Source organism: Lontra canadensis, unplaced genomic scaffold, assembly GCF_010015895.1.
Source record: "Lontra canadensis isolate GAN:19392208 unplaced genomic scaffold, GSC_riverotter_1.0 scaffold160, whole genome shotgun sequence".
Lineage (NCBI taxonomy): Eukaryota > Metazoa > Chordata > Mammalia > Carnivora > Mustelidae > Lontra > Lontra canadensis.
In genome coordinates, this window is record NW_022631154.1 from 202,074 (window position 1) to 223,012 (window position 20,939).

The 20,939-nt window shown below is 50.5% G+C and overlaps 1 protein-coding gene across 1 annotated transcript in view; it reads left to right on the forward strand.

Annotated features, from left to right (window-relative positions):
* The first annotated feature begins 3,065 nt into the window (after positions 1–3,065).
* The window catches only part of INTS3 (integrator complex subunit 3), a 39,104-nt gene continuing 21,230 nt past the window's right edge, over positions 3,066–20,939 (forward strand). Inside the window, exons 1-5 of the mRNA XM_032845178.1 lie at positions 3,066–3,203; positions 12,071–12,154; positions 14,191–14,274; positions 19,231–19,344; positions 19,528–19,612. Coding sequence (XP_032701069.1) covers positions 3,066–3,203; positions 12,071–12,154; positions 14,191–14,274; positions 19,231–19,344; positions 19,528–19,612 — 505 coding nt within the window. The remainder of the gene's footprint in view (positions 3,204–12,070; positions 12,155–14,190; positions 14,275–19,230; positions 19,345–19,527; positions 19,613–20,939) is intronic.

Genomic DNA, 20,939 nt, shown 5'->3' on the forward strand with positions numbered 1-20,939 from the left:
CTCTCTGCCAAATAAATAAATAAAATTAACAAAAAAAGGTACTACATTTACATAGTGCTTAATTAAAAAACTATCAAAGTGGTGAGCAGAAGGGAAGCTGAGGACAAAGCACAAGCTGATCCCCGCCCCCCACCACTGTGGGATACTTGGGATACTTGTGACATTCCTCAGGCCCTCCTGGATGCCCTAAAACTAGGGGAAGGGAAACAAAAATGGTTACTGATAAAGATCACAGTCCTACAGGACTTGAGTTCGTAGTTTACAAATGTCTTAGTGATGTACAAGGAAAAAGCATTCGTATGGATAGCCTAACCTCCAGAGATCCATAGACTCAATTTCTGGGAGCCCTAAAATCACCCTCCACTGTGATGTGGAGAACAAAGGTAAAAGGAAATGCAGGTAAAATGAGATTTCCCTATAACCTGCAGCCATCGACAAGGACTTGCAATCAGAAGAGTATAATGTTCCTCCGGGAAACTCCCAACTGTCTTTTTATTTTCTTTTTAAGATTTTATTTATTAGTCAGCAGAAGCAGGGGGAACAGCAGACAGAGGGAGAGGGAGGCTCTCCACTGAGCAGAGAGCCAGATGTGGGGCTCAGTTCTAGGACCCCAGGATCAGGACCTGAGCCAAAGGCAGACACTTTTAACCGACTGAGCCACCCAGGTGCCCCAAACTCCCAACTGTCTTAATACTTTACCAGAGGGAAAAACAACCTCAGCTTCATGTTGGCAAGGGCTCTAGCATCCTGAAAGTCTTTTTTAATATATCAAAGTCCTTTCAGACGTCTCCCTTTTTCCTTGCTTCCCCCAACTCCCAAGTATATTATCAGCCATTCCTCACAACCCCAGTGCAGCAGCTCTTTCTGCCCATGGGCCCTGTCCCCGCGCTTTATTAAAATCACCTTTTTTGCCCCAAAGACATCTCAGGAATTCTTTCTTGGCCATAAGCTCCGGACCTCACCAACATCCCAAAACTCATCAAAAACATACACAATAAAAAGTTTCTCTCCCACCCTGTCTTCCAGGCAGCCAGTCTCCTACCCAAAGACAACAAATAACTACTGGGGTTTTGTGTGTGCTTCCAGAGATAGTCTCTCTATTTACAAACATGGGTGTGCATTTCCCCAGTTCCCACTTTTAAAAACCCACACACAATGAGAAGTGTGAACATAGTGTTTTAAACCTAACTTTTCTTCTTTCGTCTGATGTATCTTTGTGCTTCCAGTGACCCACAATAGTCTTACTGTAATGACATGTGTGTATTCTTCAGAGGCTAACGCAGCTGTGCGCCTAGAAGGAACCCAAAGTACATTCAAATAGAACTAGACTTTCCGAGCTCTGAGGGTAGAGACCAACCAATCCGCTTTATTTTACAGGCAGGATAATTTACTGAAAGTCAAAATCACTTGCCTAAGGTCTTCCAGTTACCATATACAATAATGAAGGAGAGCCAACCTCAAGGATCATCCACGTCATTTCAGTGCATGTGTACAGGTGGCTAAACGGCTCAGCCTAACAAGTGTAGACTATTTTAAATAGAGTCCCCTATGGTGTTAACTCGTATCTGGTCAGTTTCAGTTTAAAAAATAACCTCACACCGGTTAGTCCATATAGTAGTCCTCTGGTCAGTGGCTCCTGTCTGCATTTTGTGGAGGGCAGAACGGCACGGCTGCGGGTTTTCTTCTGGCTTCGGATCCGTGTGTTAGGCAGTCCTAAGTGCTCCCGAGTAAACGGGAGATGCTGTCCGGCCGGGAGGCCGTGCGCTCGGGGCTACGCCGCGCGCACCGTGCACGGGCCGGGCTCCGTGGCTGCGGGTGAGAGCCGGCTCAGACGCCGGGGCAGCCCCAGGTGCTCAGCACAGGGGTGGGGATGGTTGTGTACTCAGCACCCCGGCTAGTGCGGGCGCCACTCTCGGGATCCGGGTTGCCCGAGGGCGGTCCCCGCGCCGGGTGCGTGGTGCTCGCGCGCGGATACGCCTGTGCGACGTGCGCTCAGCCCTGGGAGCTGGCTCCGTGCCGCCTGACCGTCTCTGCCTGGGACTGCTTAAGGGCGAGGGTTAGGCGACACTCCGCCGCCCCGTACCGCCGGCTCGCGGCCAGGACTCGGGTTTCCACCACCAGGCTGGGACCCGGCAGATACTCGGGCTCCCACCCACGCTCCAGAAGGAGGAGGGCGGGAGGAGGGCGGAGGCCGGCGCCGCGCACACGCGCCGGGACACGCCCGTCAGCGCGCGCAGGCGCAGCCTCCCCTTCCTGATTGCCTCGCGGTCCCACCCCTCTCCCGGAAGTCTTCCCGTCCCGCCCCCCCGAGAGCAACGAGGGATGCAAGTGGGCACTCCGGTTGTCCATCAGTCCGGTCTCACTGCCATTGGCAGCCGGGGAAAAGGCCGGCCGGCCGACTTCTGCCGACTCGGCGCCCCCACGGAAGCCGCGATTGGCGGAGGCCGGGCCCCGCGGCCGCTCGCTTCCGGTCTCCGCGAGCCCTCCCCGCCGCCGCCGCCGCCGCCGCCGCCGCCCTCAGCCTCCCCGCCCCCCGCCCTTCCACCATGGCCGCCTCTGTGTGGTGTGGGGAGAAGCTGGCCCTCGGTATCCTCTTGTAGCGCGCACTGCCTCCCCCTCACCCCTCGGGCCGGATCCAAAGGAGCCTCGCTCCCCAGCACTCCGGCCCCGCCAGGAAGCTCCCCTACCCCTACTGCAGGGGCAGGACTCCTCTTCCCCAGCTGCTGAGGCAGACACTTAGGGTTGGAAGCCAGAAAGGGCGCCCCGTCCACTCGAGGGGCGGAAGGCTCGCGTGCCCCGCCCGGAGGTGCGGACCTGCCCCCGGCACCCCCGGAGCTGGCGGCCTTCGCTCAGCACTGCCACCCCAGACACAGGACCCCGAGGGCCGCCCACGCCCGCGTCCTCCACAGGAGCGGCCTTTCGGAGACGAGGGCTGGGCGGACAGCGCGGGACCCTGCCCGACCCCGCTCGTGCCTCTGGCCCCAGGCCCCGGCCCCCGGAGGGGTCGTTTCTAGGACTTCCCGCCCGTCCACCCCCCGGCCTCTTCCCGTGTCTTGGCCGCGGCCATGGAGTTGCAGAAGGGGAAGGGGGCGGCAGCGGCCGCTGCGGCGGGAGCGGCGGGAGGAGGAGCGGGAGCAGGAGCCCCAGGAGCGGGGAGGCTGCTCCTCTCAACCAGTTTGGATGCCAAGGATGAGTTAGAGGAGGTAGGTGTGGGGGGTGCGGAAGGGGGCCGAGCGCCCGGGCCGAGCAGGGCCGCCGGCGCGGAGCGGGGCCGGGGCGGGGGGCCGGGGACCGGGCCTCCAGGCAGTGCCGAGGCAGCACGAGCGCAGCTCCACACTTCCTGCTCCGGGAGGAAGGAGCGCGGCCGACTTCCTGGACCGGTTGTCATGGCAACAGCAGTCACTTGGAGGAGGTCGGTGGGGGTGTCGGGGAGGAAGGGAAGCGCGGTCCAGATCGGCCGACGCTCCTTTCCTCGCAGGGACCGCGCGTGCGCTTCGTACCTGTCCTGCCTCAGCCGGGGCGCTCCTATTCCGAGCTGTGCGTGGACGTAGTCCGTTGACGGCGATGTGCACTGCGCATTTGGGACGTGTGGAGCCCCGAGACGGTGGTGTTTAGTTAGGGTACCCTCGCCTACAGCCTCTGTCCTTCAGAAGCAGAGAGCACTCACGGGAGGCTGCTGAGGGAGAGGGTCGAGTGAAGTCACGCTGGGTAGTGGACCCTCTTCTCCCCCACTAGTTCCCTCTTGTCCCCGACCGCGCAGATGCTGCCGCACAGCTCGGAATAGGAGACCCAGTGCTGAGACGCAACTGCGGGACTATTTGTGATGTCTGATGCCTTCAACTCCCTGCTCACCCAGGGACAGGAAGAGCACAAGAACAGCACCTGGCCTTCCCTGACCATTTCACTGCTTGCTTTTTTTTTTTTTTTTTTTTTTTAAGATTTTATTTCTTTGACAGAGAACGAGCACAGGAGGCAGGGGCAGTGTCAGGCTCCGCAGTCAGCAGGGAGTCCTATGTGGGGCTCCATCCCAGGACCCTGGCTGGGATCATGACCTGAGCCGAAGGCAGATGCTTAAAACTGAGCCACTCAGGTGGCCCCATTTCCCTGCTTTTTGTCACTGCCCTTTATCAGTCACAGAGGGTGGGCAGGCAGATAGGTGGAATTCATAGTTTAGATTTTAAAAAAACGTTGGTTCAGATACAAAGTGATGGAACATATATGCAGAAATGAGCTTTGCAGATCAAGGTGGTGGGGTATAACTTTGTGGATCATCCTTTGGCAAATGTCTGCTCACAGGCTGGTTTTCCATCCTGCTTCTCCCCGGTAATTCTGTGTGCATTTAGAGAAATCAAAGTTTTTCTGCTGTTGTTTTTAATCAGCTAAGATAGATACAATTAGGAGAAGAAACAATGCTACTAAAAATAATGTATTCCTAAAACAATAAAAATGGCTGTAGGATTGTCTGGCCCTTTGAACTGCCCACTTTTTAAGAACTGGCCACTGCCATTGTCTAAGTTTTTGTTGAGCCCAGTGTTCTGGTACTGCAGCTCTAAAACTGTAGGAAGAAAATAGCTGACTGCCTTTGATCCCTCCACCAGTTTGGGCGGAGGGAAAAAGCCCCCAAGCGTTGGACGAAAATCTGTTTATTACCCACCCTGATTGCCAGAGGGTTCATCCTGCCACTGCTGATTTGTACCACAGCCTAGTACAGCGTCCTGTTCTGAACAGTGACGTGTTTGCTAGGAGACTCAGTGATATGGTGGGAGGGAACCATGAAAGAGAGGAAGCATTTATTTTTTTGTTTTTTTGGACTGAGAGTGAACTTTAAACTGTTTTCAGAGAGAAGGGGCAGGGAAGGTCTCTCTCTCCGTTTTTTCCTCCTATCCTTCCTGGTGTAGATGTTTCCCAGCATTTCTTGGCTTCCTCTTTTCCTTTTTTGGCCTTTACCCTTTGCATTTGAATTTTCCATGTTTTTAACGCATGTGTATGGTTCCCACTGGACCAGAGTGTCCCTAAGGGAAAAACTTACTGGCTTCTTCCTCTGTGTCTCCCCACAGAGCTCTGTATGCAGAAGTTATCAAAACCTGCTGCTGAATGACTGGTCTGTGTTTGTTCTGGCTGGTGTGGTACTTCCCATCGCAGGTGTACCTATTGCCCAGGAACACAGAGGTAGCTTCTTAACTGTCTGTGCTTCCTGTGTGCAGGCTCCTAGGAATATAGATGAGGGAGACCCAAGTCTGCTTTGGCAGAGCTTCTCATCTGAAGACTGAGTTAGCATACCCACAAGGAGGGTGAAAAAAAAGCACCTCAAAAACCTGGTAGTAAAGAGGCTGGGGTCGTTGTAGCTGGGTGTGGTGAGGAAAGGTCCCTCAAGAGTCCTGAGGGACGGACACGATGCTGAAGAGCGTCCCAGCCAGGAACTGTGAATCTTCTACTCAAGGGAACATTCGTTGTGTCCTTTCTTCTCTTTGGCTCTGTTTCTCTCTTTGAAGGGGAAATTCTTGCCCATCCCATTCCAAGTTGGGGAATGAGATAAAAATAGGGCCAGAGATTGGAGGCATTTAGAACATGCAGCTAGTCTCCTTTCCGCGGCTCCAGCTCATTCCTCGCTGGGAAGGACCTGGTCTACTCTGAAGTCGGGCTGAAAGCGGAACTGTGGCTTAAACAAGTCAGAACTTCCTCTTAAATGATGGACAGGTCTTAGGGTTGCACTGGGTAGAGGTGCGCCCCTTTCAGGTTTGCTCCAAGGGGTAATTCATCTCTTGTCTCTGCAGAACCTTCAGGGAACAGGCTTTGAGCCATCTCTAATTTTTTTCCCCTGAAATCCTCATTGCACTTAGAAGTGACTCTTGGCTATAGAGTACTTGGAAACCAGCTTATTCAGTAACTCCTCACTGATGTGGGCTCTTGGGGATTTTGTAGGTTGAAACCTACCTTCTTTTCTGAAGACAGTGGACTTTGCTCCTTCAGGGCCACTGACTTCCCATAAGAGACCACTGTTTAATACATAATTTACCAGACTGTCTTTTCATCCATTTGAGGGAGCGGAAACTGGGAGGTTAGAGGGATCTCTCTGCCTTCAGCCCCAAGCTTCAGGTATATACTGGCAACCTGGAAGGCCTTCCCCTACTCTGCCCCGCTGCGTCTACTGCTGCTGTCGTGGAGAACATGGGCAGGTACTCTTGGTACTAGAAAAGTTATTTCAGAAGCTCCTAGAGATGGTAAACATTTACTCAGCTCTCTGAGGTGCTGTCATGGAGGGCTTACTCTGAACAGAGCCGCTCTGCCAGTAATTGTTGGCAACTTTGTGTATGATTCCAAGTTTACTAAGGGCCTCAGGGGACTTAGGGGGGAAGAGGGCTACTGCTACCTAATTGTAGGGATTTGACTTCCTATAGGCCTTTTTGGTGGGTGGTGGTCCTTCTTTCACTCTGAACGATTTGTAATTCCTTCTCCCATCCTTGTTTGGAAAAGTGATTTCTGTAGTTTGCGAAGAGCAGCATCTTCCACATTTCTGTTGCCTAGAAATCGCCCTCACATTTCTTTCCTCATCACTTTTATCCATGCATCCAAATTCTGGGCTCTCCTACTTCCTGCATCCTTAGCTGGGCCTCCCTGTTCCAAGAGGCCACTTTTGTTCTTGACTGGGCAGTGACCCATAGAACTGACTCAAGCCTCTGAGTGGAGCTTAGAGTAAGGAGGGGCCTCGAGAAACCTGGTTCTGCCCAAGGTCTCTGTGTGTCAGATCACAGCCACACGTAAGTTGGCCATTCCATAGGCTCATCCTCACTGTGTAAGGATCCTGGTACGGGGTCCGGCACTTGGGCCTCCCCTCACCTCCCTTACCCTTCCTTCATCTTCTCTCCTAGAAGGCAAAAGTTTACAGAGGGCGATTAGGAAGCTTTTCAGCCTGGTCAGGGACTGACCCGTGTCCTGTAGTAGGAGGGCTCAGTTTTCCGGGGTCTTCAAGGAAATGCCATTAGAAGTGGTAGCAGAAGATGCTGGGGAGTGGTCTGGTCTTCACAGGTTGGGTTGTGTGGTTGCTGTACTTTTTCACAAATGGAACATTACAATTTTTTTTTTTTTAAGATTTTATTTATTTATTTGACAGAGATCACAAGTAGGCAGAGAGGCAGGCAGAGATGAGAGGAGGAAGCAGGCTCCCCGCTGAGCAGAGAGCCCGATGTGGGGCTCGATCCCAGGACCCTGAGATCATGACCTGAGCCGAAGGCAGAGGCTTAACCCACTGAGCCACCCAGGTGTCCCTCAACAGATTACAATTTAACTGAGACTGTGTGCTGGGTGTTTTCACGTCTGTTATCTTGTGTAATCCTCAGAGCAACCTTGTGGTATTTCTCTCTTTTTTTAAACAAACATGGTTTTAAAAAAATTTTATGAGAGAGAGCAAGAGCGTGGGAGCGGGAGCACGAGTAGGGAAGGGGCAGAAGGCATGGCAGAGCCAGAGTCTCCAGCAGACCTCCGGCTGTGTGCGGAGCCTGCCCAGGGACTCAGTCCCACAGCCCCGAAATCGTGATCTGAGCTGGAACGGAGTCGGATGCCCAACCGACTGAACAACACAGGTGCCCCTATTTCTGTTTTTCAGGTAAGAAAACCAGGGTTTAGATAGGCTAAGGAACTCACCCAAGATTAGCTTAAGTCTAGCGGGTGGGGGGCACCCTTCCATACCACGCTCGTCGGTGTGCTCGTTAGCTGGCCGCTGTTTGACCTCTCGCATCTCTGCTGGTTCGGCAGACTCCTTCCTTTGAGTAGGAAGCAGTATCTGGAATGGGTAAGCAGGGTTAGCTACTGGGGGATCTGAGTCCCCGACACTGACCGCTGTCTTGGGTTAGACAGGGATACGACTCAGAAAGGGAAAATCCAGCCTGCTGTTTTCCCTCCCCTCTCCTCCTCGTGTGGGAGCCGGACCAGGTAGTGCCGGATCTCACAGCTCTGCTTTCCTGTGATCTCACAGCTCCTTTTCACAAGTACACAGGCCCTGTGGAGGCTGAGTGTGCAGAGCTGACCTCATTTGGAGGGTAGTCAGACCGGACGGGCAGTGAAGTTGTAATACCTTCACATCTGCATAGCTTTGGGCCTAATGCGGGTCAGAGTTTTGAGGCTGTGGGAGCTCCTTGCCTTAACTCTCCGTTCTCCTCTGTGCCACCTTGTGCTCTTGGTTAGGGATGGGTATATGCAACCTTAGAATGATGCTGAAGGGAGACACAGGGTTGCCTTTCATTCCTACATCCCTTTTCCCTTGTCCTTCATCATGGGTTCTTCTCAGCACTGCAGCAGAACCTCTTCTCTGCAAGGTGTTTTATAATGACCTGTAGGGTTAGGGGGAGGTAAAATGCCTGCCTTTGTCCATTTGCCAGCATCACCGTTACTAGGAATTGAGAATTGGTTTTCCTTAAATAGTTTTGGGGTTAGTCCTAAAGTTTTAAAGGACTTGGGAAGTACTTTAGGTGGTGATAATGGAGAGGCTCACCGATTTAATATGATACACAGTTGTCAGTATCTTCTCATATTTAGTATTAAATGTTTCTTTGGAACAGGGGCCAGTGACTAAGGTCTCCTTAGAACATTGAGCATGTGTTGGCCTTTGAAACTGGAGTGCCTCTGTGGTGGACTTCAGTGCACCTGTCTCCACCTTGGTTTGTCCAGAGGCTCAATTTGGCCTTTTGTTCTTTCCTTTCCTCACACTCATTTTTTTAAATTTGCCTTTAGCTTTTGAGGGGACAGATTTTATGTATGTATTTGACAGAGCAAGAGAGCACAAGGAGGGGAGGAGCAGAGAAAGAGGGAGAAGCAGGCTCCCAGGTGAGCAGGGAGCCTGAGGTGGGACTCAATTCCAGAATCCTGGGATCACGACCCAAGCGGAAAGCAGACGCCCAACCCACTGAGTCATTGGGAAACAAATCCAAGATAAATCCAAGATAAATCACTTCATCTGCAAATTACTTTATATATATGTCTATGAGGGAAGGATTTTTTTTTGACATAGCCATGATGTAATACCAAAAATACTAGTAGTAATTCTTCAGTGTAATAAAATATTCATTGTTTAAACTGTCTCATAAATTCCTTTTTATAACTGGTTTGTTCAAATCAGTGCTCAGACAAGCACCACACATTGCATTTGATTGATAAGCTTCTTTAACTTTTTTAAAGATTTATTTATCCATTTTATTTTATTTTATTTATTTTTTTAGATTTTATTTATTTATTTGAGAGAGAATGAGTGAGAGAGAGCATGAGAGAGGAGACAGTCAGAGGGAGAAGCAGACTCCCCAAGGAAGTGGGAGCCCGATGTGGGACTCGATCCTGGAAGTCCGGGATCATGACCTGACCCGAATGCAGTCACTCAACCAACTGAGCTACCCAGGCGCCACTATTTATCCATTTTAGAGAGAGCAGAGGGAGGGGCAGAGAGAGTCTTAATCAGACTCCTTGCTGAGCACGTAGCCCAAAGTGGAGCTCAGTCCTGCAACCTGAGATCATGACCTGAGCTGAAGCCAAGAGTTGGTTGCTCAACTGACTGTGCCACTCAGATGCCCCATTATGTTTCTTTAATTTAAAAAAAAAATTATTTATTGAGAGAGAGAGAGAGAGAGAGAGAGCATGAGTGGGATTAGGGACAGAGGGAGAAGCAGGCTCCCTGCTGAGCAGGAAGCCCTACGTGGGTCTCGATCTCAGGACCCTGAGATCATAACCTGAGCTGAAGGCAGAGGCTTAACCCACTGAGCCACCCAGGTGCCTCAGTGTTTCTTCAATTTTTTTTCAAAGATTTTATTTATTTGACAGAAAGATACACAGCAAGAGAGGGAACACAAACTGGGGGAGTGGGAGAGGGAGAAGCAGGCTTCCTGCCCAGCAGGGAGCCTCATTCCGGGCTGGATCCCAGGACCCTGGGATCACAACCTGAGGGGAAGGCAGCCCCTTAATGACTGAGCCACCCAGGTCCCCTTCCTTTAATTTTTTTTAACAGCTTTTTATTTTGAAATAATTTCAAGCTGGGGCTCATGAGTAGCTCAGGTGTTAAGCGTCGTCTGCCTTCAGCTCAGGTCATGATCCCAGAGTCCTGGGATTGAGCCCCACACCGGGCTCTCTGCTTGGCGGGGAGCCTGCTTCTCCCTCTCCCACTCCCCCAGCTTGTGTTCCCTCTCTCACTGTCTCTCTGTCAAATAAATAAATCTTTAAAAAAAATTATTTCAAGCTTAGAGAAATTATAATATGTAGAACTCTCACAGGCTTCACCCGGACTCAGCAGTTACGAACACTGTTTCTCTGCACAGACACGGTTTCAGCCTTTTGAGAGTCAGTTGCCGCCGTGAGGGTTTCCATACTTCGTTGTCTATTTCCTGAGAACAGAGATCGTCAGTTAACGGAATTGCTGCTCTGTTTTCCGGACTGGGCGTTCAGCTGCGATGTGCTGCTGTTACAGAACATGCTCTGATGTTAGCGCTTGTCCCAGGAACGTCCATGTAGCAGTCCAGGATCACAAGTTGAGTTTAGATGCGCTCTTGACCCTGAAGCAGATTCTTAATCTTCCTTTGTCTTTCATGACCTTAAACACTTTGACAGGTCAGTTATTTTGTAGAATATTTTTCATATTGGGTTGTCTGAGATTTCTTCCGTGGTTAGATTAAGATGATTCATTTTTTGGCCAGAAAACCGTACAAGTACTGTTCCAGCCTCTTCAGGGCACCCTACTGAGGCATATGCAGTGTCAGGAGTCCGTATGTCTCCCTGTTCGGGATGTTAATTTTGATCACTTGGTTAAGGTGGTACCCTCCAGAATTTCCTGCAGTTACTCTTTTTCCTGTGTATTAAGTATTTCGAACCCACATAAATATCCCCTTGTGCAGTATCACCTCTGGTTTAGTACCTGTTGGTGACCTTTCCCTGAATCATTTTTTGCTCCTCTTGTTCCTTAGGGATTTATTAGTTGGCATTCTGCTATAAGGCAGAGCTTTCCCTTCTTTATTATGTGTGTACCTATTAGTTTGGATTCTTATTTTATTCAATGGGTTATAAACTCTTTTTTTTTTCCTTCCAGTAAGCTCTACACCCAATATGGGGCTTGAATTTATGTCCCCTTGAATTTATGAGATCAAGAGTCACATACTCTAAGGGCTGAGCCCCCCCCCCCCCCCCCCCGCCATGGGCTATAATCTTAATCCTCTTTTATTTTTTTTTAAGATTTTATTTATTTATTTATTTGACAGAGATCACAAGCAGGCAGAGAGGCAGGCCGAGAGAGACAAAGGGAAGCAGGCACCCCACTGAGCAGAGAGCCCGATGCAGGACTCAATCCCAGGACCCTGGGATCATGACCTGAGCCGAAGGCAGAGGCTTTTTTTATTATTTTTTTTTTTTTTTTTTAAATTCAAACCTAGGCAATTTAGGGTTTGGGGCAACATTTTTTTTTTTTTTTTTTATTTTATTTTATTTATTTATTTGACAGACAGAGATCACACGTAGGCAGAGGGGCAGGCAGAGAGAGAGAGAGGAAGGGAAGCAGGCTCCCTGCTGAGCAGAGAGCCCGATGCGATGCGGAGCTCGATCCCAGGACCCTGAGATCATGACCTGAGCTGAAGGCAGAGGCTTTAACCCACTGAGTCACACAGGCGCTCTTAATCCTTTTTTAATAGTGGGTTTCCCCCTCCCTACTTTTTTCCCTTGCGATTTGTGGAAGAATCCGGTTACCTGTCATGGTTTCTACCCTTTGGACTTAGCTGATTATATCCGGTGTAACTTTACTTTAAATTGGTAGTTAGATTTAGAGGTATGATGAGGTTTAAATTTCTTTTTTTTAAAGATTTTTAAAATTTATTTGACAGAGAGCAAGAGAGGGAACACAAGCAAGGGGAGTGGGAGAGGGAGAAGCAGGCTTCCCACTGAGCAAGGAGCCAGATGTGGGGCTTGATCTCAAGACCCTGGGACCATGACCTGAGCCGAAGGCAGACGCTTAATGACTGAGCCACCCAGGCACCCTGGTTTTTGGGGTCAGAAATACTTTATAGGTGATGGTATGACACACTCTGAACTTTGTCTCACCCCTTCACAGAGGTTAGAAAGGTGCATGAGCATTGTGACATCGATGACTGCTGGCGTCTCAGAGAGGGACGCCAATGACGCCCTCAATGCTCACGTGAGTATAACGCTCTCCCCTGCCCGTTACCCCTGCGCTGGAAGCTTTGAGATGTGACCCAAAACATAGGACTTACGTGGCTGGGAATTAGGGGACTGAAGTGCATATCTCGACTCCCCGAACCAGACTTCCCAGCTCCTCTTTCTGTCTCACTGTGGGAGTCCAGCCCTTGGAGCTTATGTGTCTTTAAGTCACAACTTTTAAAAATAACTCTTAGTTCTGTAGTGACCTTTTTTCTTTGCAAATTATTCTCACATATTTGATCCTTTACGTTTCCTTTTTTTTTTTTTTTTTTTGGTAGGGTGGGAGGGGCAGAGGGGGAAGGAAAGAGACACTCTTAAGCAGGCTCCACGCCCAGTACAGAGACCCATGCAAGGGCTTGATCTCATAACCCTGAGGTCAGGACTAAATCAAGAGTCAGAGCCAAAGTCCAGTCAGATGCTTAACCAGCTAAGCCAGCCAGGTGCCCCATGACCTTTTATGTTTCCTAATCTGTGATATTGAAAGGATTTTAAATAGTTAGTACAGGTAAAGTTCTCAGTAATTCCAGGCACATAGTGAATGCTTAGTATTTCCTTTTTATTAGTAGTATATTATATTTGTTGTCTTCACCTTACAAATACCACGGACTCAATGATTTGCCTAAGGTCTTGACTTGATATGTATATCCGTTACACCGTGAACGGTTCTGCAGCTCCCTCCCTCTTGAAGGCTATTAAGGTCTGGTAAAGGTGGTACGGTGGGATTTTTTTTCTGCTTTATTTATTATTTTTTTTTAAATTTTCTTTTCTCTAAATATGTATTTATTTATTTTGAGAGAGAAAGCGTGCACACACGCGAGTTGTGGGAGGGGCAGAGGCAGAGAATCTTTCAGGCAAACTCCACCTTGAGTGTGGAGCCTGATGCAGCTGGATTCCATGAGATTCCATGAGATCTCATGAGATTGTGACCTGAGCCAAAACCAAGAGTGGGATGTTTAGCCAACTGAGCCACCCAGGTGCCCTTAAAGATTTTATTTTGTTTTATTTTTTTTTAAGGATTTTTATTTATTTATTTGTCAGAAAGAGAAAGGAAGAGAGCGAGTGCACAAGCAGGGGGACCAGCAGGCAGAGGGAGAAGCAGGCTCACTGCTGGGCAAAGAGCCTGATGCGGGGGCTCGATCCCGGGGATCATGACCTGAGCCAAAGGCAGATGTTTAACCAGCTGAGCCACCCAGACATCCCAAAGATTTCATTTTATTTATTTACTTATTTATTTATTTTATTTTATTTAAAATTTTTAATTTATTTGTCAGAGAGAGCACAAGCAAGGGGAGCAGCAGGCAGAGGGAGAGGGAGAAGCAGAAGGAGAATAAAGATTTTATTTTTAAGTAATCTCTACCTCCACTGTGGAGCTTAAACCCACAACCTAAGATCAAGAGTTGCACACGCCACTGACTTACCTCCAGGTGTCCCTTTTTTCCCATTTTAAATAGTCTTTAGGGCCACATGGGTGGCTCAGTCAGTTGGGTGGGCGCCCTTGACTTAGGTCATGATCCTGGGGTCTTGGGATCCAGCGCTGCATCAGGTTCCCTGCTCCGCAGGAAGCCTGCTTCTGCCTCTTCCTCTGCCGGCTGCTCCCTCTGCTTGTGCTATCTGTGTGTCAAACAAATAAGTAAAATCTTTTTGTTTTTTTTTTTTTAAGATTTTTTATTCATTTATTTGACAGACAGAGATCACAAGTAGGCAGAGGCCCGCAGAGAGAGGAAGGGAAGCGGGCTCCCCGTTTGGCAGAGAGCCCGATGTGGGACTCGATCCCAGGACCCTGAGATCATGACCTGAGCTGAAGGCAGAGGCTTAACCCACTGAGCCAGCCAGGCGCTCCACCTCTCTCCGGAAACAGACGCTTCATCGCCTTTAGGAGAAGGAGATCATCAGAAGAGTTAATGATTCTCCTTTGTGGATTACTCAGGAGTCCCAAGTTTTCTGGGAGAAACTGTGCTCAAGAACTTTCCTCCTGTGAGAGACAACTAGTTTTTTTCCTTCCTCATATCCTAGGTATGCAAAGGCCCCCCCCAGCATGAGGAAATCTGCCTGGGCCTCTTCACCCTTGTCCTCACTGAACCTGCCCAAGCTCAGAAGGTAAGACTCCCTCCTCTGGACCCACAGACTCCCCTCAGATGGTCTGAGGATACAGTGGGACTCAAAGATTTGCTGTCATAATGCCAAACCCGTTGACCAGAGCTCGATCACCTTGTTGTCCTGATAAGCTTACAACTCTATTTTTATTTTCAATAAATTGGTCATTCTGACTCAGATCCTTTCTCTATCTAGATTCTGAAGCTAAAGGGCAAGAAAAGCATTTGTGAGATGGAAAAGCATCTGAAGTGTTGTACATTGTAGATTGATGGGTCAAGGTTATGAGAGTTGGAATTTAATCCAGAGAAGAGAGCAAGTACAACCAAGTCCATTGCGAGTTCTTATCCAGAAGAGCATGACCTCTAGTTTGCAGGTTCTGTCATTGGCAGGTGGATAGAAAGTAGGCTTAACATTGTAGCACATAGGATTTAACAGCTTAATGTTGATGATTGATGTAGCCGTGGTGTAGTGATCAAGAGGACCCTAGAACCGACTGGAGCCAGATTTCCTCAGGAATACTGTGTAAAAACTAGGCTGGGGTCTTCACAGCCAGGAGAGTGTCCTTTATGTGGAATGGTTAAAGTGGGATCCTTGCCTGGGGTGAGGGATTGGGAAGGATGTTCTCTTTGGATTCCACTCTTTCCATAATAAAGCAGCGAAATTCTGTCTTTTCCTCTCCAGATTTACCTTTTCCAGCAGTTCTGTGTCCTGGGACCCTTGGGGCAATGGGTTAGAAGTGTATGACCGGTAGCTGGCATTAACTGTATGACATTAACAGAGAGGAGCTGCGGAAATTCAGTATTGTTACTGGCCCTTCCTTGAACAAGCGTGGAAGGAGATGCACGTGCTCTGAGCCCGGCATTGTGTTGGGCTCCATCCAGACAAGATCTCATTTAATCCTCTCAGAAGATTGGTGACTTTGTCCCCTCTTTCCATACTGCTCCCAGTTTACCTATAAGATAACTGGAGATCAGAGACATTATCATCTGTTCAGGGAGAGTCAAGAAAATCATCCCCAGGGCCAAGGACAGGATGGCCATGCCTCCTCTGGCATTGAGTTCACCTCAGGGGAAGATATGTGGGCATGGCAACCTGAGGAGTTTGTTGTCCTCTGATGCCAGCTGTGGAAGTGTCCGGGATGAGGGTAGGTGGTAGAACAGCAGGTGCTCACTGGTCCTTAGGGTCCCAGGCCATTTCTGGGCTGGGACCTTGGTGCGTTAATTTGACATTTCATTTCATACTGGATTTATCGCCAAGATCCTTGAAGACAAATGAATGTCTACAATTTGGAGCTTCCAGTCTAGCTACTCTGTTTAAAAGAAATGGTTGGATGGGGCGCCCAGGTGGCTCCGTCATCAAGCGTCTGCCTTCGGCTCAGGTCATGATCCCAGGGTCCTGGGATGGAGCCCAGCATTGGACTCCCTGCTCAACGGGAAGTCTGCTTCTCCCTCTCCCACTCCCCCTGCCTGTGTTCCTCTCTCGCTGTGTCTCTCTCTGCCAAATAAATAAATAAATGGTTGGCAAAGACTTTTATAAATAAATTTAAAATCTCATGTAGTCACCTTAGTGCAGATATGTGTATCCTGCTGGGTTTATGGTGGGATCTTCGTCAGCTGGGGTGAACCCCTAACCCTCGTGAAGGAGGCAGAGGGCGCGTGGTGTTTCTATGTCTTTGTCTAGCCTGGCAGTGAAAGGTCATAGCGCTCTCCACTGCAAAGGCTTATGAAGTCACGAATTTGGCCATGTAGGCGTGGCAGGGTACTAGAGCGTGGCAGGGTACTAGGTATTTATTTGACAGAGAGATACACGGCGAGAGAAGGATCACAAGCAGGGGGAGTGGCAGAGGGAGAAGCAGGTTTCCCACTGAGCAGGGAGCCCCTAGTGTGGCTCAATCCCAGGACCTTGGGATCCTGACCTGAGCTGAAGGCAGCTGCCTAACGACTGAGCCCCCCAGGCACCCTGGCACTTTGTCTTTTTAACCTGGGACAGCCCCGTGAGGGTGGCCCAGGCCCTTCCTTTCCTTGGACCTCATAGCTGGTTAACACCTGTACCAGGATTGTGTTCACACACGAGCTGTTTCCAAGTAAATCCCCTCCCCAGAGTGTATGAGGCTGACAGGCCCCTGTCAGGGCTCTTCAGACAAAGCAGTGGAGTTGGGGGTTTGGAGGACAGCTGAGGGTTAAGCTCCCGGGCATCTGGCTGGTGGTAACTCATTGAGAGACTTTGAGCCAAGTCAGAGTATGGGAAGGATTAGTGACCTGTCTATGAGGTGCTTTGATCCTTCTCCGTAAAAGGGTGATTATCTTGTGAAATCCTTCTGTCTTGCAGAAGGTTCAGGTAGGAGTTACTGGTAAAGACGGATTCTGGTGCATTGTTTTTGGCTTGACTTAAAACAAGGGAAGTGTTTAAGAGTTTGTTTGGGGTTGACTCTGTGTCTAGACCAGAAACCTCAGGGCGGAGCAGAGACCTGGTCTCTCGGTCTTCTCGGCCCAGGAGGACTGGTGGAAGTGGGACGAGTCTTGAGCACATTACAACCCGCTCTGGGGAAGCAGGAGCTGGAGAGCCTCCGCCTGCACCGCGAGAAGGTTCAGACGCCGCGGCCAGCTCTCTAGGACTTGGCGGTGGCGCAGGGGTGGGTTGGATGCGAGCCCTCAGTGAAGGACAAAGCAGGCTGGGTTTTGGGGGAGAGTGGAACGTGCATGGGGTGGGTTTTGTTCTAGTTGTACCTTTTTAACTTTCATCTGCTGTCTTGCGGTTTTTGAGTTTGTTTTCTGTTTGATGTCTGAGCTGAGTAGCTGGGAGCAGGCCGTTTGGGGGCCGTGGGGCTGTAGGAGGCCAAGTAGCCAGGCTCTAGCAGTTAGAGGAAAGGACAAGGTCGAGCATCAGTGAGAAGGTCCTTTTTCATCAAAGAGTCAAGGACCCAGCCTTGGGAGTTGTTGATCACAAAGGTAGGTCGGAGGCTGCGTGGGCCTAGGCTGGAGAATCGCGCCTGCCAGCGGTTGGGGCAGAAGCACTATCTCCCTGCCGTCCAGCCACCTTTCCTTTCTTTTGAGACTCTCTGCTTCTCTTCCGTGTTCCCCACTGAGTTGTTTGGTTTGGTTTCTTTTTTCCCCACCTACTTCTCTTTCAAGCCACTCAGAAAACTGGCACAGAGGTTGGGGAGGCAACTGGAGGCATCAGGATGCGGTCCCTGGTGCTGAGCTGCGTGTTAGCAGCACTGTGGCCGAGAAGGTCCCACGTGGCCTGTGGGATTCGGCAGACCATCTCTGCTCTCTTCGTCTGTCCCCCGTGTCTCCTGAGAGACTTGTCCTCTTTCCCTGTCCGGGATCTATTCTGCATTTCTGCTTCTGATTGAACAGACAGGGCTCCTCTCTGGTGAGTCTGGTCTCTGTCTTTGTCCTGACATAGATTTTCCTTCTGCCTCTGCCCCCCTCCTCTTCTCTGCCCCCCTTCTCTGCCTCTGCCCCCTGTTCTTCTCTGTCCCCTCCTCTTCTCTGCACCCCCTTCTCTGCCTGTCCTGTAAGTCAGACCTCCAGAGGAGGCTCCAGGGCTGAACCCCGTTTTATTGACTGGCTTGTCGGCAGTGGTTCCCTGGGTGGCCTTACGCATCTCTTACTCCCTTGCTTGTACTTCTTGATCTCAGGTGGAGTCAGAGGAGAATCGAATCCTCCTCTGGGTATGAAGAGTTCATGGCCTGTGAGGGATCTCTGAGTGTTTGTGTTTTTATCAGGTCACACATTTGACTTAGGGCAGTAGAGGCAAGAGAAAGTAACAGTAGTTAACCTCTCAGGAGCCCTTTCTCACCCCCAGGCCAGAGAGTAGGAGCACTTTTCTTCGAACACAGAGGAGGAAGGCACTCAGGAGTACGGTCTCTCAAAGCCACCTGGCACCGCCCCCTCGCTCCCTGGGAGCCGCTTCTCCTTGCCGCTGTTTGTGGTGCTGGTGCGGAGGTGTCAGGAGCATGGGAGTCTGGAATGGGACCACCTGGACTTGGGTTCTGGTTCTTCCTACCTCTTCAGTGACCTGGGCCGAGTTACTTACCCTCTTAGCCCTGTTTCTTCATCTGTAGGAATAAAGGCAGCGGTGCCTGGTACCTATTTCAGAGGGTGGTTGTGGGGTTCAAGTGCAGCCACGTGTGCTGGCGCGACCCCAGGGCGTGTTGGCTTATCGCAGGTGCCACTATTGCTGCTGCCTTGGGTTTTCCCAGGCTGTGGGGCGACACCCACCTGCTTTTCCCCTTCCAGCGGAGACCCTGATAACGTGGACCTCCGCAGGCCAGTGAGGCCACCGGACACATTCCTCCAGATGTCTAGTCTCTGGAGAGCCAGGGTGAGAGCCCTCTTAGGGGAAGGGGAGCAGGAGCGCTCCAAGAAGGTCGGCATGCCGTCCCTCACCTCTTCCAGGGTTGGTTGTGCTTAAGGACCCCTTCCTTTTCAGGGCCTGGCAGAAGCAAAGGGCAGCCCAGAGAAAAGAAGAATGATGTTTAGTTAAGGAGGTTCAGTTTTGTCCTGCCCCTTCTTTCTGGGGCCTGGTCCCCAGTCCGCTTCCCTAATACTCCTAGCTCTTTGCTTCATCTGTCTGAGTGAGTACAGGTCTGAGAACCTCTTTGGGGTCCTTTCTGGTCTGTCAGCCAGACCCATTCTGCAGTGACCTTCCCAACAGGTGGAAGGCAGACGGGCTCCACCTGGGTCCTCTCCGTTTGTGACATGAAACAGTGCAGCACTTTTTCAGGAGGGAGGTAGGGGAACAAGGCGGCTTTCTTAGCAGGCTTTTCTGCCTTCTTAGAGAGTAGCTCCACTTCTTCTCTTCACCCTGTGTGACAGGGCCAGGGGTGGGTTTGGGATGGAGGAGCCCCGTAGAAGGTCTTTCATTGTCATCTGAGTCCCGTGGGTGGCATTTAAGAGGAAGGGGGAGCCTATCCTCAGTTGGCCAGCTGCTCACGAGTCTTCCTTCTCACAGTGCTACCGGGACTTGGCTCTGGTGAGTCGTGATGGCATGAATATTGTCCTGAATAAGATCAACCAGATACTCATGGAGAAGTACCTGAAATTGCAGGACACCTGCCGTACTCAGGTGAGGCCAGGAGAAGGGACGTCCAGCTCAGAGACACACCAGACCATGGGCTCTGTCTCCTTCAGGGGAGGGAGGGAGGAATCGGGGGTAACACACCCCTGCCTTTGTACACCTAAACGGTAATGCGGTTCACCCCTTACTCAGAGATCCTTCTCTTCACCTGCCTTTTCCTCTGTCTTTCAGTTGGTGTGGTTGGTACGGGAACTAGTGAAGAGCGGCGTCCTGGGGGCCGATGGCGTCTGCATGACGTTCATGAAGCAGATTGCCGGTGAGTTTGGGGACAAGTGCATAAAGAAGAAAGGAGAGGATGGGGCGCCCGGGTGGCTCAGTGGGTTAAGCGGCTGCCTTCGGCTCAGGTCATGATCCCAGAGTCCGGGGATCGAGTCCTGCCTCGGGCTCCCTGCTCAGCGGAGAGCCTGCTTCTCTCTCTGCCTCTGCCTGCCTCTCTGCCTGCTTGTGCTCACTCTCTCTCTCTCTCTCTGTGTCAAAAAAAGAAATTAAATCTTTAATTAATAAATAAATAAATAAGTAAATAAAAAGAAGAAGAAAGGAGAGGAGCCCGAAGGCTACATGGGGGCAATGGAGAAGGATTAAGTGCCTGGGCGTCTCCATTCCTGGGTTGTTGCTCGACTCTTTCCTTCTGGGACAGGCCTCTTCTGAGAGAAAGAAATGAAAAACTCACATGGGGTCTTTTGAGGCAGTACATCTGCCTTGTTCCTGTTTCTGCCAAACAGGGCCTGACATAGAACAGTTGGCCTCTTTTAACCAGTCCTCACTCTGGGGTTTCATGGCGTGTTGGATCTGGAAGTATCCAGAAGGAATGGGAAGAGAAATGAGGGCAGATCATTTGTTCCCATTACATTATGCTTTCAGAAACCCGACATCTTCCTGGGCTCCACCCCAGGTTTGAACACTTGCTTCCAAATATTTATGACATCTGATGGGAACCGGTTTGAGAGAGGGACTGTGTCACAGAAGAGACCCTGACATTTAGGTTTTGTTAACTCCTTGGCATCAGCGACATCTGTCTGAGCCTCAGATATCCAAGAGGCCTGCCTGTACTACCTCTTCTGCTCCCAAGAACACATGTGTCTGTTTAAAACTGGCTCTACTTCGCCATCTCCCTGTTCCCATTGGTTCTCGGCTTCCTCTTCGGGATTCCTGTGACACTGGTGGTCCTGTTCTGATGTGCATGACCCTCCAGACAGTGTGGACACTGACTTTTTAAATGAGGGCTGGAGAGCAGGCGTAGTGTTGTTCTGGCTCTTTTCCCTCCTGGCATTTCCTCCCCAGTCTGGTCCTCGGTGTCCTCTTCTCACCCTCATACTCTGGTCTGGCATTGCCACACGTTCCTTCTGCCCCACGGAGTGCCACCGCCAGCACGAAGACCAGGATACCTGGAAGCAGGAAACTCTGGGCCTGTCATGAGCCTGACTTGGGATTTGAGTTACTCCAGTGCTAGAGTGCCACCGTCACTGGACACCTGCACCACAGGCCCTATCTGAGATGTCACCCTTTCTTCCAGCCAGGCCTTCTTCACGGGGTCAGGGTATTCTTGCTCCAACCCCCAGTCTGTGGAAAAGTAGCAGCTCTGG